Source organism: Toxorhynchites rutilus, chromosome 1 (genome assembly GCF_029784135.1).
Source record: "Toxorhynchites rutilus septentrionalis strain SRP chromosome 1, ASM2978413v1, whole genome shotgun sequence".
NCBI classification, from domain to species: domain Eukaryota; kingdom Metazoa; phylum Arthropoda; class Insecta; order Diptera; family Culicidae; genus Toxorhynchites; species Toxorhynchites rutilus.
The window spans coordinates 1,088,394-1,107,671 of record NC_073744.1 but is presented as its reverse complement, the minus strand read 5'-3'; the positions used below and the strand labels follow the sequence as shown (position 1 = coordinate 1,107,671).

At 41.0% G+C, this 19,278-nt stretch overlaps 1 protein-coding gene across 2 annotated transcripts in view; it reads left to right on the top strand.

Annotated features, from left to right (window-relative positions):
- The window catches only part of LOC129763475 (homeobox protein abdominal-B), a 66,813-nt gene that overhangs the window by 19,742 nt on the left and 27,793 nt on the right, over positions 1 to 19,278 (top strand). For both annotated transcript variants that reach the window (XM_055762574.1, XM_055762573.1), the window contains exons 2-3: positions 16,217 to 16,272; positions 17,728 to 17,779. In XM_055762574.1, the coding sequence (XP_055618549.1) occupies positions 16,217 to 16,272; positions 17,728 to 17,779 (108 nt within the window). The remainder of the gene's footprint in view (positions 1 to 16,216; positions 16,273 to 17,727; positions 17,780 to 19,278) is intronic.

Here is a 19,278-nt window from a genome sequence, read left to right as displayed (position 1 = left end):
ATAAAGTTTTGCCTATAAAAATAACAACCGGTGGCAAGTAAATTGCCAGACATAACCTCTACAGATCAATCACATCCGTGGAGAAGTGGCAAAGAAAACAAAACTGCTGTCCATTATGCTCCCGTGGTTGGGCGACAATATAAAATTGATTTTTATGGCCACTTCTACTGGTTCTTACAACAAATTTGAAGAAGCGAAATGAATTGCATTTATCTCATGTGTTTATGGGTGTAAGGTGAGAGCACAGGCATTTTTGAACCATCGTTGAGTAACCTAATTGTAGTAAACATTTCATCGTCCATTTTTCTAATTTGTTGATAATTATCTACATCGCTGCTATCGCGGTCGGAGTTAGGGCCCTCGAGGATAGACAACAGCTTGGACAATCGTTGGGAGCTCTATAAACGACCGTATGAGAATCAACAATGAAATTTTTATGATTACGAGCTGTGGTCCCGGGGTGTGAGTGAGAGTGAAATCGCGACCAAGAAAAGCGTATGGTTTGGCAAAGGCGACATGCACATAAAAGCTCATAATTTTTATTGTTTTACAAAATGTTTCGGCCTAAACAGCAAGAAGCGGAGGTTGAAGTGCTCGCGGTGGGAAAAGGAGAGCTCAGACCAAGATTTTCCTTTTTTCCTGTCCGAGTTCTCATCACTTTCCCGGTCATGGCAGCTTGGACTTGGACTCGTAGGGTGTGCGTGGTTACGTGAGGTGTTAGATCGCATACAGTCACATAAAAAAAGCGTCAGCCAAACAAACCATAAACTTTTTGAAACCATCGTAAAAGAAGCCGTTTACGAGGGGTCGATAGGTGGCGGCGGGAGCGTGTGTGATTATCAATTTTTGGTTGATTCAATTTTATTACAACATGAATGGTTGTAAAAATTATGGGAAATTATCATAAAGTACTACCGGGGAGAGTTGACGATAATTAAGAGCTTATTAGGGCAAATTTATTGGTTTTATTGAGACGACAATTATCGTCGTTAGAGCTGTTGGTGACCGAGTTTGAAAAAAATAAGCTGCGGTGATGAATTATACATTGAGAGAGTTGTTCTACCAGTATAAGTTGATATTCTGGTTTTCTCGAAGAACACAACTGAAATCAATTAAGACCATAAAATAGACGCAAACGGTATTCGTGGAGGAGAAAATTATCAAAGCGATTTCATCCGAGACTTATTTTTACTTTGCTGCAAGTTTTCTTCTATCAATTTGGACATTTCCTTTGACTTCATTTGAGCCTTGGACTGCGGTCATTCAGTATAGGATCGAAAGTATTAAGGAAGATATCAGTTGACATTTTAACTAGGTGGATCGTAAATCATTCGTATTATTGCTGCTCCTTCGGAAGTCTACAGCCGATTGTTAAACGCTGGCGGCGCCTTTGTTCTAAGATGTCGACGAGGTCCATTGGTGCCAGTAGCAGCCATTCGAAAAAAGTGTACGGCTGAAAAATTAAGTTTTCAATTAATATGGATGTCAATTATTAAGCCATAAAAGAAGCATTTGTCTCCGTTCATCTTTCTTGATTAGCAATTTGCATGTTTTGGGGATAAAATGTAGGTATACAGATGTCTGATTTCTTCTCGACCGTGTTGTGAGATGAAAGCGGTTCTTTTTGCGCGCAAAGCAATGGTGGTCGCAAAAAGATGGCGAACCCAGGTTTGTTCAGCTTGAAGTGTGTCATGAGGTTTGCACGTTGGATTAGGTCGAGTCGAGCTGCGGATGTACTTGAAACTGTTTGATTGCTTTTAATAGTTCGCTCTTGATTGGCAGCTCTTGTCTCCTGGCCTAAAAGTTAGCTTATCCACAACTCGACCCATCGGTGGTTTAGTTGACTCATGTAGTATTGGAATAGAATAACGAATAACGGCTTTCAGTTCTTCTGAGTCATATAAGACAAGACATAAAAAAGTACTATGAATTACATGAATTCAATACCCATCATGGATTGGTTGCACTGTAAGCGTATGCCCCTTCAGACAACATGGAGGAAATTCATTTAGATAATGGAATCATCAAGCGACTGGTTTGACCATTTTTTCTCCCTTGTCGGACAGCTTTCTGCAGGTGCATTAATTAAACAGAAATAAGACGTAAGCAAAGTGAAACGAAGGTCACTTTTTCATATCCACCGGTGAATATTCATTTATTTTTCTGCTTTCGTCGTCGCTCTCACGAAAAGGAACAAGCTTATCGAGGGAAGTTTTTTTCCCTTCCCCTATCTCAGTGTTGCGCTGCGTCAGCCTGAGAGGACCACGTCGTCTTGGAGCGTGTTTCTCCCGGTATCACTTGAGTCGAGATAAATTTAAATGTAAATGAACAAGCAGCCGGATGAGTTTTCGAGCCGCTTCAAATTCCGGCGGCTGGTTTCCCTGCTGCTGCTGCTGCTGCTCCGGCTTCGTATAGCGCTTTCTCGTTCCCACTACCGGCTGCAGGGGCCAAACACATCACAATCACCCGGGGAGTGGTGTTGCGAGTTGCTTCGCATTTTCAATTTATTTTTTTATCTATTTTTTCTGCCTCTTGACTTTGGTTTTCTTTCTCCTTTTCCTGCAGTCTAGAAGAAATACAACGAGGAGGGAAACTAAATATGGAAAGAAGTAAAAAAAATTACATATGTGTTTCAGATTTTTTTTTGTTTTCGGTGTCTTCGGTCTGACTCTGTTATCGCTCGTTCCATTTATACCCTCCCATTTTTTGTGTAGTGTAAGCTTCATTTTTTGTGTGGAGTGTGTGTATCAGTTGTGGACGTGTGCGGAGCTAGTTTCCCTACCTTTTTTCGCCTGCGCAAGATGTAGGTATTAGATTTCCTATCGATGATCGCTGAACAAGTCAAGTGAATTCCTCGGATTTCGTATGTCAGCTTTTAATGGGAATTTATTTGACAGTTTTTGAATAAAATGTTTAATTTAGATCTTTCGCTTTTTTAATGTTCTCGGTCGGACGGAAAGGTGGATAAAGCTCTTGGAAACAAGGGTATCGATTAACTTGTTAAATTTCGTTCCATGGTGTGATTAGGTCGAACTCATTGGCCCTGGTTCAGCGATTCAGTGCTTTGTTTTTGGAATCATTTTTGATAGTTGTTTTTGATGTTCAGATGCTGTCGCTGCTTCAACAATGTTTCCTGCAAAAGAATTGGAATAGTGTAAAAATGGATAATAGAGGCAAATAGGCAAAATAGGCAAAAATGGATAATAGAGGCAAAAATGAAGATGCATACATATTTTGGAAGTAATTGTTGAAATTTATGACAATATTATTTTCAGGTTAACAACGTTGTTTTCACCCTATTTTTAGAAATTGGACATTTTTCTTTAAAAATCCTCTCGTTGTATTACAGACATTCGCCTTGAAATGTTCAACTGTCAGTTGTGTACGATTGTTTCGAATGGTTTGACAGCTTCTGATTCATGACTCGTTCACTCAATATAGATCATTCATGGTTGGAAGTTCTTCATGTTTTTTATGTTCGTGGTTATCATACTGAACTTATTTCGTTTTGCAAGCACCGAAGTGTTGATGCAGTCACCTGCTGTTCACAAACAACCTGGAGGGTCAGAATATGGGGTTTTGAGGATTTATTATCTTATTTGATATTGAGTCAAGTGTTCGAATCTCTTGCAGCGTGTTTAGGGTATGTTTTGAGATGTATTTAAAAAAAACTGGTGGGTAAAGCCTGCAACATAACCGGAGAGAAGTAGGACAACAGCAAGGGTTGTCAATTTAAATAACTTGTGGAACATTAAAGTGGTTCCTCAGAATCTCTTAGCAAAATAATATCTCCAACGCTACCAAAAAACAACATTCCTAAAGAGATAATCCAAAATGATACTATGCAGCCCCATTCGCAGAACGGCAACAAACAATCCGAACTAGCTGTGTCAGAAACAGCAGCCGAATAAATTTTCAATTGAAGAACACAGCTCTCACCGCGGTAAAATAACTTCTTCACATCCGGCTTAAAACGTGCTGCTCCTCAACGCCACTATCGGAAAAAATCACCAATTAGCCAGAAACCCCTCCTAAATTCACACAAGCTCTCTTCTGTCAGAAAAATTGTAAAAAATCAATTAATAATAAAATTCAAATTAATTCAACAAATGGTGTTCGGGGATCGCTGTGTATAGTGAAACTAAAAGTTGAAAAGAGAGTGTTAACTTATAGAGGTTTTGAACTTTAGCAATTCATTCGATTCAAGCCATAAAAAAGGATAATTCAGAAAACTTCACCGAAACTCTCAGCCTTGAGAAAGACTATTTTGGATGTTTGCTAGCTGGATGACTGTAGCCACCTCATAATTTTTCTGAATTTCTCTCGATTATTTGGTTTGAAGAAATGTAACAAATAGAGGTAGGATATATACGTGATACAATCGATAGGTTGACATAGGACCACCGTTGGCTCAATAATTATTTGTTTAAAGTTGCATCCGAGCAACTCTTAATTAATGGATAAAAAGTGCAAGCTCTGATCTTTGCTTCTTTCGTTCATACTCTGCGAATGAATCCTGGGGTAAACAATTTTGCTCGTCCGTTCCGAGGTAGCAAAATAGAAACGAAATTGGCCCCGGTGAGCAAATTGTCCCATCCAATATTCATGATTCACTCAGTCAAGAGAGTGTTCAGAGATTTTTGTGATTTCATTATTTTGATTCCAAAGTCATTCATTTATAGTAAACAATTTTTTTTCATTAAATTTTTGAGTGAAGTGATGATTTCATAGACCTGTGAATAGTTTGCCATACCACTTCGTTGAGCCGGCAAAAAGATATGAACGCTCAGAATGGACCTCACCGCACTGTGTTGGTTTCTTTAATAAGAATAATCGGCTGATACCAAATAGCATTGTCTTTTCAATATATCCCAACCCATAAGAGCTTCTGCACGGATTTACTCCAAGTGTTCGCTAGCGCTGGTTTACGTGTTTATACAAACCAGGATGACCCGTTTCGGTGCAAGCAGTAGTCAACAGAATCTCTGGTGCAAATTATACCCCACGCTAATTGGAAACGTTGATCGATTACACTATTCGTGAACATTCGATACGGGCACTGTTTCTTTAATAAAGCAATGCGAATTCTTTGATATTGTGTAATATTGTCTATCCCATTGCGTGATCAAACATTCCGTATTGTTCGCTATCAGACCCATCGCGGTTGACACAATTAGCACTCTCGAATTAACATTTGCATTAACAAAATGGACTTTTCTCGGATGGTTCTAAAAAAACTAAGACAGATAATTGAGTTTGATAAATTTCCCATGGAAGGTAATTATATAAGCTTAATTGCAAAAAAATCTACGCTGGCCTTCCGGCAGTTAACCGGAACATTCGCCATGACGGACGAAAACATGCATGTAGCATGTTTTTGAGTTCTTTCTTCGTTTTATTCATCAATTCCTTATCAGTTTTTATGACAAAATTGTTGGAGTAGATCTTACGCTTCAGGTTTGCCCAGAAATTCTCGACGGGACTCGATACCACATCAATATTCAGCCGCTTCATCTCCTCTAACGATCGTTTCGAGTAGAGGGCCGACGACAGATCCGGCCAGAGCACCTCGTCTTCGCCCATATGGTATTTCTTGATGAACGACACAACTTCCAGCAGGTACTTCGTACTATAAATTTCCCCGTTCACGGCAAGTCCGGAGCTAAAGAAGAGCTGCTTTGACATCCCTTTCTCGCTGATTGTCAGCCACAGCAGCACCTTCTTTGGGAGCTTGGTGTGTGAAATAAACTTCACTTCGGAGCTCACTTTCTTCGTGGGGGACGCAAAATACGAAGTGCTCTGCCATTCGTTGCCATCCAGGGTGAGATAGGCCTTCCGGCCAAGCACACGCAGCGATGTAGTCACTTTTCCCTCGATATTCCTCTTCAGCATCCTTTGGAACTTCTTCAGCATCCTTTAGAGCTTCTTCGTTCATGGTCGTCGGCCGTCTGGAACCGGGCTTTCTTTCGATGCTCTGATTGTTGTCCAATAGTCCCAAGATGTTGTAGATGCAGGCGTATCCGGCGTCCACAAAGTGCCGCACGATGACCGTTTTCGACGCGGCGGGGTGCCGTTCTTTGAACGAAGTAGTTTCACTGTTTTCGCCATCACGGTTAAGGTTCGACTGATAGTGCTGTCATTTTTTTTCTGCTGACTTATGGGTTACTATGATTGATGCTGCATGGGTAGTTTCGTCAGTGCGTGTGAAGATAAACCCATGAAAAATTGGCAATTTTTGTCCATTTTTTTAATGCAAACATTATTAGCGATATGTCGTTTTTCGCTAGAGGTTCCGTCCAGACCGGTGCACAGTGTAGAATCACTGGCCATTAGGCAAAAAAAAAAAATAGAAATTGCCTCAGCTGTTTCGTAATATTTTTTTTTCTTGCTATAATATTCAAGTGCTCAAACCCCACATTTGAGCATCATCAAATCTCATTTTTATTATTTTTTAAAGCTTGGAATATTGACGTTTTTTTTTGACAATTTTGACGAGTTATGAAGACGCGCCACTGTGCGGTAGGCGACCAAAGTGTTTAATTTTTACTCTCAGACGACAATTGAGAGTGATTTCAAGCGGGTTCCTATATATAAACAGATTTTTGAGAATCTGGTAATTTGCTTTCAAAAAAGCTTTCAGTCTATTGGAACATTGCACAATGGTCCAGGAACATAGTTCGACAATGTTGTAGCTCCAATTATTTGAAACATATTTGTAGAACAAAGTTTTTCTCTATCTCTTGAAATAACCGATATAGCGCCTTTTTTCTAAGTTACGTTAGGATCACCATGAACTGTGATCCTAGCTGTGTTTTTGCTCTAACTTTTATATTTAAAATTTCACATGCAAACTGTCTTCGAAAGACTTTGAGTATTAAGCTCTCAAAGTCTTTCGAAGACTAACATACAAACATTTTTCGATGCAGAACTTGTCATTATCTCAACTTTTCTCAAAGTTATTGATATTTCTTCCCAAAAAACACGCTCTTTTCAACCAAGATCATGCGCGAAGTCCAGAAGAACCCAATGGTAACTGTCCGCAAGAACCAGGAAACCCTCCCGCTATCAGTTTTCGGTCGAACCCTCGCCGTCTCGTAGATCGGGAGTTGAATAGTAAAGTTGCCCCAAAGCGTTCATTTATCAGCAAAACAAAGAAGCAGTACTATTACAGGCTCCTAGAGTTCAGTAAAACGAATTTCTGGACAAACGAATCAAAATTCTGTTTATTCGAAAGGTATGGTCTGGGGGTGTTTTTCGTGGGGTGGGGTGGGAAGCCTGGTGAAAATCGACGAGATAATAACAGCCGATAGAAATCAACATCCTGCAGGAAAATTTTGGTTTCGCTCTTCAAGGTGAGCATTGAAGAGAAGTCCGTATTTAAGAATATTTCATCAAGTCACCACATGAAAGATTTCGAGTCAGCTATCTGACACTTTGCATAAGAGTGATAACAGAGATCACAATGGACTTACTTCTACTTGTATTACAAGAGCAGTTCCATTGCTTCCTTTGTTATGTAACAGATTTACATGGGTCATTATAAACACTGTTTTAGAAACCTATAAATCATTTAGAGGTTTATTATTGCAAATCCAATAAAAATCGAATGAAAATTCACTTGGTATTTTTTTTTATTTTGACACAATTTCTTTCCTGCCATTCTTTGTGAGAAGAACGACTTCTTTTATTCTCAGATGAGATTGGCGTTCCGAAATTCTTCGATGGCCAACAATTCGTTATGAAAACATGGCCGAAACAAAGAAAACGTCAGAATCTTTTCGGTGATAATTTATGTCTTCGTTACAACCTTGATCTCATTTCTTACAAACGAAGAGAAAGGCAACCCAACAAAAAAAAAGTAGACCTCATCTAAATCTTCCCGTAGGCTCTCGTAAATTACGACAAAAAAAAAAACGACACTCCACACTGTTTTCCTCCATTTGCCGACGCCGTTACGAATTTGTGTTTCCTTCGCTGCTTTGTTTCACCCGTTTCAGCCTCCTGACGCGGTGTGGTGTGTGAGAGGTTCAATTTGAAAATTGGACCACTTCTTTTCGCCAGAAAACAATGAAACATTCCACATGAACGCTGCGCCGCTAGAAAAGCAAGAAAAACATGCTATCCCTGGCATTGTTGAAATTCGTCGAGAGAGTGAGCCATCCGAGAGCTTCAGAGTTTCGGTCCTATTTCTGAAGACTCAGCGAAAACCGAACAACAAACGGGAGGATTTGAATTTCGCCTTCACCCGCGCATTGGCGCATAACGGATCGTTCCGGGAAAGTGGAAAAGCATCAGCAGCCGAGCGAGAATCCCCTGCGGAAAAGGGACCTTTTCTTAGGGCTGTTTTCCTGCGGATGCTGTGCTGACGACTAGAGTCAGCGTTTCGGGGGATTTTCCTCCGAAAAGCAGGAGGGTGAAACATTTGTTTGTAATTTCATGGCGATGATTTTTATCAGGGGGAAACGAGATTATCATTTCCGTTCCGTTCCCCGTGTGTTCATCGAGTGCCGAGCGCTCCGAGGAAGCCATCTTGGTCATGATGCCGTCTGAGGGTGAATGTGTATATAGATTAAATTTTGATGCGGAAAAGTTTTCGCTCTCGATACGAGCGGAGGGTGAGCCGGGAATCGTTCTAGATTGGCTTCAATTCCCTTTTGCCTATGTAAATTCTTGATTAATTAAGATAGCTCGATGCGGAGTGTTCGTATCCTGTGTGCCGGACGGGCGGCGGTCGCGCGTTGATGGAAGTCGAAGGAGATCGCTAACAAGAGAGCGACGGTCGTAAAAATAATGGAAAATTGTACTTACGCCCGAAGCGAGCTGTTCGTTAGGATTGAGGAAGAGATCTTGTGCAAAAGTTAATTGAAGCTGCGATGACGTACGGGCCGACGCGAATCTTTGTTGTTAGCTTGAGTATTTGTTAATTAAATTTCAGCGAACTGGCTTTATTGGAATCATGTATACGTTCCAAATATTCTGTCGTACGTTGAACCGAATTGATGAAATCAATAAGTCTGGAGTGAATACACATTAAAATCCGTTGCCGGTTATCAAACGGTTGCGTCTATCGGCGCTTTTGTATAGGTAATAAATAATGTGCGTGACAATTATTTGAAGTTCTTGAATTCGTTGATTCGATCTATCAACAATCACGTATTTTCGTATACTATATTGAACACATAACGAATAACACTTGTTTCAAGTGTAATTTCTTTTACGGATAAACTGCGCCAATCTTTGGTCGCCCAAGTGGCGGAGAATGTTCAGCCGAACCCAATAGGACTCACAGCCGATTGAATTTTTAATAACCGATGACTTATCGTCGCTGCCGCAAATACAGTCCATTCTGTGGGATCATAAATCTGATTTCGGGAGGCAAAACAAAACAAAGTTTGTATCCTACTCATTGAGCGTCGAGTCATAAAATTTATATTGTTGTCTTTCATCCTCGGAGCTGCGTCTATCAGCGATGATCGGCCGGGCACTTGGAGTGCGCTTCTAGCTCGAAATAGGGTTTTATGGTATTGATTAGAATCGGTGTGGCTAATTAGATTGAACCGACAGCAGAACGGGTTGGGATACTAATCAGTTTGTTGAAATTTTAATGGAAACAGCTTCTATTCCAAAATGGAGACAGAAAATGCTATCTCTTCTCGAACGGAATATCAACTGCCAGGAGTCACGTCTTTGAGACATTCTACAGTCAACCAGCGGAGCCGACAAATACGTTTGACTGCTTGACGTTTCTACATGGGCAGCCAGAAGCTACTTTTTTGTCATCTCCTGTCGGGCGCATCCCGGCGTTGCAATCGATGGCTTGTGTTTCGAATGCGGAGGGAAATTTGTTGCTGTTGTCGAATCTTGCTGGAGTTTTTTTTTTATTGGAATCTTGTTCATCGTCGAAATGGAGGCATGCGAGGTGAATACTCAATTGGTGTCTCTCGCATGATGGAATGTTGTGACCGAAAAGTTGTCAAACGTTTCGATTACATCAGGGATGGATTCAAACATTGGTTTGAAACAAAAAAAAAAGTTGTTCCCAGATTTAATGTCGATAGCTCGGACGGTCTATTTCATTATCACTACATCAATACATCTCTGTCATTGATTGGTTCTCTAGATGGCGACAAGTCGCACACTGTTCCGAAATTATGTTAAATCGGATGGAAAATTATTATTCCCAAAGTGTTCCAGCCGAAACATGTTCTGAGTATAACGATACTGTTTGTTCAATATTTTACCACGCATCATCTTTCCATTTCTCGGTCGTTAAAATGTGAAGTTTGAACGTTTCACATCGGTAAATTTGATAATTCATGAGAGCATGTTTATTCGTGAGGAAAGTGGGAATGATGCTGAAAACCAAGAACATGCGATAATTGACCCGATGATCGGGCTTAATAAAGATACAAAACGTAAGCAATTTCCACTCTTATTTATGATTACGTTCCACGATAAAATGCTTTCACTCTGCCCACATCAGCTGCCTAATTACATGGTACAGTTTTTCGTCCAGCTTGGCCCACATCTGCCGAGTTTTGCAGGCGGCCATAAATTCGATATGCGACATTCCATGATAGCTACCAAGGATCGACGCCAGGGACAAGGCCTGTTGAATGTTAATGATGTTGTTTTCGGAGCGTTCAGGTAGGTAGGCCGTACCAGTTTCTGTTGATGCCCTGGCTCTGTATCGGCCATATTGTTTGTTTGCTCCTGAGAGGGATGTTCGGTAAAACAAGCCGGATCGTATTTTTTGTCGTAAATTATGATAAAAATTATAGGTTGCTTCTCATTCTGATTGTTGAGAAAATAATATCCATTAGTTCTGGAGACAATTCGTTAAGCCCTTAATGGAATACCATTTCCATATTGACGAGTTTGGCTCGAGCTGAACGGAGCTCTCCTATAAGATTATTTATCTAAAAAGTAAAGCATTCGCTCTTCTGTGTTCTGTGTTCGTTTTTCTCAACTTACTTTTCCATCACAAAGAATGGGATGTCTCCTTCTCCTGCTCTGTTTCCAGTCAACAAAAGGATGACTGTCAATGGATACAGTCGAGATGTGATGCTGCTACATCATACATCCGCTTCCCCTTGTTATCCCGAACCAACAATCCTCCCTCGGCATTTATTTATGTAATCCAACGAGCCGTAGATCAGCATCGTTGGCACAACACACATAATCTGAAGAATTTCCTTACTCATCTCCTGTCGATGCCGTTCGTGTGCCTTGCGAGGCTGAGTACCGACGTCTGGAAAGACGAATCGCATTTTTTCTCCCCATATTCAAGTCCCCGCAGAAAAACAAGTAAAAGGAGGAACGCTTCCAACTATTGATTACAAGAAAGTTTTCTTTTCTCGCCCATGTTGTTGTTGTTTATTTTCGTGCTCCATAAATAACATTTTTCTTCCCTCGCGTCAGATATGCCATCGTCTAGAACCATTTGAATGCGTCACTTGAAAAGTCAATAAAATTCCCAAACATTCGTGGCCGGAGTTGATTTCTGTCCCGAGCTCGCTGGAGTGGCAATGATTTGAATATTACATCCATCGCATCCGATGGAGACGCCTAGTGGCACTGGAGGGAATGTAGAATTTTGATCATAAAAATCAATTCTCGCCAGTTGATGGTGGCAGTCTGTGGGTGAATTTCAACCCTTCCCTCGGGAGCAGAAAACCGGCCTTTTGGGAAGTGGCATTCCCCTTATATTCGCCCGGACAAAGCAAAATGAATGCGAGTATGAACGTTCTTCTTTCTGATCCGATTTCTTTCGCTGTATTAATCAGTTCCTACTGATCTCCGCGCTCTGGCCTCTGGCCGAGAATGATGGGATTAACTCTTCGCCTCTGCGAACACAGAATGGATCCATTTAGATTCGTTCAATAAATTAAGATTACTGTGCGTTCACCCCGTGCCGGCTTCCATCTTTGTTTTCTGCTTTCGGTCTTCTGAAGCAACGAGCTCGACGGAGAATTGCACCGCACTCGGAGTGATTTCGTCATCGCCTGGCAAACAAACATTTTCACTCGAGGAAACCTAATCCGATTAAGACCGTTCCGATGGTTTTCCACAGTTTCGAGTCCACGAGCGGGACGTTTTTCTGCACCACATGCGGAAAGGGATTGACACTATGCTCTATGTAATATTCGTTCTGGAGCATTGCTAGGCAGCGGCATCGATCGATAGAGCAAATGTTTGTGTTGGAATAATTGCTCCATAACGTGTGGGAGAGGGTCTTTTTTGTCTGCTTATGCTGCTGGGATTGAGCTGGTTTCCCGCTTTGGACTGGCGGTTCGCTCAGAGGATATCGGGCATGTGTTGTTGATCTATTACGAGATCTGTGTTTAATCGGGTAAACACATGTGGCTGTGGAATAGAATTTATTGTAATTTAAAGGGAGCAAAACACATAGGTTTTTAATCCTTGAAAATTAGAAAAAAAAACTAATATTTCAATCGAAAGAAAATTTGACCCTGGGGATTGATAGGTGCCATCAACTTCTGCACAATCTGCTGGTTTAATTCATCGGCTGCCTTTTCCAATTTCAGGCCATCGTAGTAACATTGTTAGCAATTTTTTCATTCTTCTTCAATGACCGGTTAAGATATGGTTAGTGTTAATGAACGATAATACACGTTCTTCAGGCGTTTTTACACCGGGGCAAGTTGAAACTGTTTTTTTCGAAGTTCAACTTGAAAGTTATCACTAAATCACAAAATTTAAATCTGTATAGCATATACAAGGAATGACAGATCACATTCGTTATAAAATAATGGCTACCAATTTGGAGACGAATTATTTTTTTTGTCTTGGTTTTCCAGCCAACTTCCATTGCAACGATTGGACATGAGATTCGATTAAACCGTCGTCCGTCTGGTTGGTTGGTTGTTCGAAATTTTGGTCGGTTCGGTCGAAATTCATTATTTTGAAACAAAATTCGTTACCGTCTGTTTGCATATGTATTTGTTGGCTATTTTCAGCTTAAGTCATCAAATATCTTGACGCAAAAACGGATGTATCTCGGAACCCTGTTAAGGAAATAAAATGTTTCCCGATTTCCCGAATTCACGAAATTTACTTCGAATACCACTAATCATTTTTTGGACACTCTGTTGGCTAGCTTGAGCGGCCATTTTGTTCCTTCATCTCTTCGTCTCTTTCGCATTCCACGTTACTTTTCCATTCTTTTTCTACTTCTGTTTGACAATCGCCCAATATTTCTAAGTTGGGCAGCCTAGTGGATTGCTGTCCTTTTGTAAGAAAACCACCCTGTTGTCTCGATACCATTGTAGTACTTCTCCGCTGTAGTGGCAGCTTGCCAAATCAGGCCAAAACTTTACAGGTTTATTGTGAGCTTTGATGTATGGAAAAATCCGTTATACAGGAAAACCTGTTTTTGTGCGGTTGCTTTTTGTGCGATTTCTCATTTGTGTGACTGTTTGAGTGCAATATTATTATTTGTGTGATTAGTTAGTGTGATTAAAGACCCGATGTCATACTAAAATCGCACTAGAAGAGCCGCACAAACGAGGAATCACGCGAAAAGGGAACGCACAAAAACAGGTTTGCCTGTAGCCCATAATCTTGTTTATAACGAAAAACTAGGTGTTTTTGTACGCCGTTGCAAATACCTTGCCAGATTAGGAGTTTTCTCGCGAATTTATCAGCGAAAAAGAATTTGAACTTTCTAGGGAAAGTGGCAGTGGCTTTATAGAACTTTTGTCCAGGATCCATCTTCACGTACGCTCGACTTCATTGACTTCAAAGCGCTATATTTTGAGCTTAAATTGTTATATTGATGGAAAAGTGGTTTCACATGATATGTTTTGGGGGTAATAGCCGAACCTGATACCATCGAATAGGAGGACCAACTTTTGAGAAAAACTGTTTTTTCTTGTAGTTTCTCGCAAATGCGTCAAATGGACTTATGGGGTTTCTCAAACAAACGATTCAATTAACCCCTCAAATGGAAGTTCATATCGACCATTATTGAACAGCATTGAATAATTCCAATTTGAAGTTGTATTTTGAAGTCTATGTGGATGACTGACTGTCTGAAACGGTCTGCTCAAAGCCCAAATTTGAACCCTTTTGAAAATCTGTGGACTATTCTGGACTATAAGGTGGACAAAACTGGCGTAACGAACAAGGATACGTAGATCACAGCATTATCGGGAACCTGGAAGAAGATTAACGCACAACATCCGTAGAATTTGATGGAGAACATGCCCAAACGTCTTCTGAAGGGCATTGAGGCCCACAATGTTCGTATTCCATACTGAAGTTGGATTTTATTTCTTGTAATTTCGTTTTACGCATTCGTTTCACTAATGTGCTCCGGAAGCTTTGATTCAAGAATAAATTTACTTCATTTTTTTTTGTTATCTTTGTGTTTTTAAGACAAAAACGAATCCTCATCTCACAAACATTGTTCATTTAAGTCTCATGCTATGATGATGGTTCAAGTGGAATTTTGTCGTTGCTTTTGTTTTCCCAAAAATCGGCACGAAATTTCCGGACAACCCAATATGAGCTATCCTGATTTCTCTCTGATTTTTATTTTCATTCTTCCTGATTTTAGTTGGCAACCCTGTGCACGAGTAAAATTGGACTCCATTTTGATAACTGAGATGCATATCGCAAATTCGAAATAGAGGCCTCATTTTGCCCACAGAGACCTATATGAACATATGAAATGAGGGGTGATTAAAATATTTTTTTAATATTTTCGGGTCAACCAAATTTTGATCTTAACAATCTCTACATGTAATACACGTAAACCTGTTTGTGTGCGAGGGGCAGGGACCGTAAAAAAAATCTTTACAAAACTCTTCGAGTAGCTTTAACAATAAAGTTGCCGCTACACGATTTGAAAACATTTTTTATGTGGTATAAGGTAAAAACCTTGAAGATTCCGATATAGCTCATCGGTTGATTTCCTTCTGCTTCCCTGATGTATGTTTGGACATGCTGCCCTTTCGGTTGCGCGTCGGACCTTCATTGATGCATGTCATTCACAACATATTACATTTGATGGAAGGATGGGACATATTGGGGGGTGGCAAATTCGTATGCGATCCTGCAGAAGCGTTAGGCCATTTAAAAGCAGATTTTTTATCATTATCCAACTTTTAAAAAAATACGTTAGAAAAGCTGTTAATCTCACAAGTGAGCATGGACATTGAATCATACAATCGAACGCATATTGGTGTGCTGTTCAATAATCTTGCTTTTTCGCGTTAGGAACCCTAGAATCTTGTGCTCCCTTGGCCGAGTGGTTAGCGTCATAACTAACATGCCGGGTGTTCGGGTTCGATTCCCGTTCTGGTCGGGGGAATTTTTCGTCAAAGAAATTTCCTCCGACTTGCACTGTGATCACGCGTATTCTAGAGCTTGCCACTCAGAATGCATTCAAGGCATGTTATTTGGCATAGAAATCTCAACTAAGTACTAATAAAAATGACGCAAGTAATACTACGTTGAGACGGCGAAGTTCCTCTAGGAACGTTAGTGCCATTGAAGAAGAAGAAGAACCCTAGAATCTACCATGAAAGGAAAAAAATCACGAGCTTTTTTTTTCTTGTTCCTATTACCGAAACAAAGGTAAAAGGACCCTCTCTCTCTCGAGTTTAAATGAAATAACTTTTTTTTCTGGATAAAATCTTCGAGAAGGACACAAAATCTTTGAAGAAAAAAACGAACTTATAGATTATCAGCTCTTTATGAGCCTCCTCCTTTTTCGGTCAGATCGAAGATTGGTCCGCTCAGTTGATAATGATGGTGTTCTTTTCGGCGAGGCACAATAAAGACATTGTATGTAGTGCACCACGCCTTCATTTCGTCCTTCGATTAAACTAAACCGCAACCAATTCAGGCCGTATTCTTTCGGTTGTTTTTCTCAGATTTCTCACAGCGTGAAAAAGGGGTCACTTCGGGGAAGTAGCGTAGAACTGATAGTATAGTGAAATACACATTAATAAAGTATAACATCAAGTGGGGCAATTTGTTGGCATTAATTTTTTGGTGAGTCGTAAAGCCGGCGAATGAAAAAAAGAGGCGAACCTATTCGCTCCATCGGCGAGGCGGCAGTCGTTAATTGATAAGGCCCCAGCGATTTATGTCGGTTATTTTTCGGCAGAACGAATATTAAACTTTGCTCTTTCGTGCTTGTTTGATGCCGCCTTTAGTAATTGCCCGTTGTTCTCTTTTCTTGCAGAAAGCAATGATAACCACTACCCATCACTCAGAGTGAGTGATTTAATCATACGGAAGGTGAGTGAACCTATTGTTCAGCGTGAAAGTTGTCCCGTTGGAAGCCGATCCTTGTTACGGGGCGATGTCCTGCGCAGTAGCAGTCAAGTTGGCTACCGTCTCAAACACCGCCATTACATGGTCAATCAGCAAGTTCTAGAGTGGAGCGACAAAAAAATCGTCCAATTTCAGCCAATAACGAAGGAAACGGGGAATCGTCTCTTGAACCGAGGATAGAGCGAGGAAAACGGATGCTAATGAATCAATTAAGCTTTTTATGACCCACCGGGCCATCTTCTCCGCCGTCACTCCATCGTTAGCTCGCCCATGGCGATGCATTGATTGTTAATACCGTTATTATTACGATGTCGGCTGCGATGGAGACGCTTCGATATAAATATGTATTCCTTTGCCGTTTCAGATGGAGAGTGCAAAAAGTATAACAAAATGTGCTCCGGTAATAAAATTGACTCGGCGTGACAGTTTTCCACTTTGCATTGGAAATAAGTTCCGATCAACAATGTTGTCTCGCTCAGGGATTATATTCCAATCAATGGCTCAGCATGCAGCATTTCTCGCTTCCATTTAGTGGTCCAGCTGAGCGATCGGTACACGTTTGGCTTATGGAATTTACCATTCAGCTCTTGTATCCACAAGTCTCTTGAACAAATGTTAGAATTATGCATATTTGACAGCGGGCCACAGCAGTGTGGTTAGAAATTGGTTTCACCGAGGAACACGTACATTATAGACATGATTGTAGCAGCCGGGACCAGTCTCGGATAGCCCGGTGAGTGTGGAACAAACATATACTACCTATATCGAGAGTCGAGAGTCGAGAGTTTAGGGAGGAAAAACACACGGATGTCGCTGGCTTTAATTTATGACCTTACAATGCCTTTATTTTTCGCCTTGACGAAGACTAGTCAACTTGGCTGCTGACGTGCTCTTTTGCGTCTTGCCGCGACCCAAATGGAACATAAGCGCGTCTGCCGTTCTGCGCTGCTGTGCGTAGAGCAAAAACATGTCGAGAATTTTAAAATATTTAATAATGCTTAAACAATGTTCGGTAGAGGGGAATAGCGAAGAGCGAGCGACCAGAATATAACATACCAGCGAGGTACAAGGCGCAATGCGATGGCGACGCTGAAAATAAACATGCCTTGGAGAGACTGTCGTGGTTTTTGTGAGGAATGAAAACATGGCCACAGTCAAACAGACACAGGCGAGTGAACGTGGAGTGGTTCAAGAGATGTAGCTGCTTGAGTCTCGAGATAACGAAAAACCAGATCGTGGTGCGAGCTGATCAACCAACACCTGGCATTTGTCATCTCAACAGACGACATTAAGATGCTTGGGAAAGACGGCCATCTTACGGTTTGAAAACAGAATGTTCACACGAGCAGAGGCTTCCAGCGTGGTTTGAGCTAAGGTTTCACATTCGACAGTGAATAAATATTTTCTTTCTATTTCCAGAACATACCAAACATACTCGGTCGAAGCAGCATACTGGCCAGTGCGGCTTACGGTAAATATCATTCGAGATTCTGCGGCTCGGTAGCATGGGGTGAGGATTTTCGCTGGCAATTGCAGTGAGTCAAGTATACATTGTATTTTTCAGAGTTTCGCCTGAAAAGTCACACCTCATGCTATTGATGTATGCAATTTATTGATTTCTAGCAAGTATGAAAAACTGTACAACTTGATGTTTAATTCAAAAAAAAAAATCCTCTGTTCATTGATATTCAAGTAATTTTATCTACATTGAATTGTTGACACCAAAGAAGTGTAATTTTTCAACCAGTAAAGCAGGTCGAGACAGACATCCTCCCATTCTCTTGCACCTCATTAAAATTACTGGACAATTTTCACTTTTCATTCGAACAGACTGAAAATGGCATCTATTGAGAGTTTTGCTTCAACTCATCGTTCCCGGCGCAATTGATTTTCTCTTCTTGTTATTTTTTTCGTCGTGATTTTAATAAGTGTGTTTTTTAAGTAGATTATATTTCCTATGTGCACTACGGGTTATTCCATGTTCTTTTTATCGTATGTCGAACCTTCGTCGCTCGCCAAACACCGTCTCCTCGTTTCAACCCGGTTCAATTGAAAAAAAAAAAGCAACCTGGCTGCCATTTTAGTAGTCTGAACCAAAGGCATACCACCGTGCTTCGGAGCGGCACGGCATCAAAGGAGGAGAGACTCACCGGTTAAAACAATAAATAGAAACAACACTGCGCGAGAGAAGCGACTCGGACGCGCACAAAATGCCAATTCATTTAACTCTGCAAAATTAAAGTCCGTCCAAATGCAACTTGGAATTCAAGATCCCAATCGGACTCATGCCCAAACACGCCATTTTGTGTGTTTGCGGCTTCACGCGGTCTCCACTGATGATGATCGCGAGGAGGCAGTGTTAATACGAAGGAAAAAAAACTCCACCTGAAGAGTACTGGTTTCCGCATTTCAATTTCGTACGACTCGGTGAGGCCCCCTTCGAAAGTCGAAGTGCTTAGGATAGAAGCGAAATGGAAGACGAAGAAAAAAAGCAGCCGAAAGCAAGGCCAAGCCAGCAGAGATGACTTCACGGCGATGATATTGCGCTTATCTGCTATAGTCGTCGAAATAACAAGTCCTACATGCGGCCATTTACTTGACTCCGTTTAATTTTCGTTGTTGTGTTCTGCTCGCAATCAGTCGAAACACGAACACCACGACTTTGTACAAAGCGAACTGGTTTCGTAATGAGGTTCACGTCTACAGAGTGTGACACTGCATTCCACTGAAAGAAATACGAGCCAAACGGAGGGCGACCGATGCGATGGAGTTGCACTGAAAATGCTTGATTTTTTTTCAGAGGAGATAGAGCGAGTGGAGCCGGTTTACTTCGAGTTAGCTGAAATTCTAGGAATTGACGGCGTGTTCCGGTGCTAGGTATGAATGCGACTCAGATTATGACTTCCGTTAGCTTTGAGGCACATATTTGAGAAAAAAGTTAGTTTGCGCACGAGAATAACAGAAAATAAT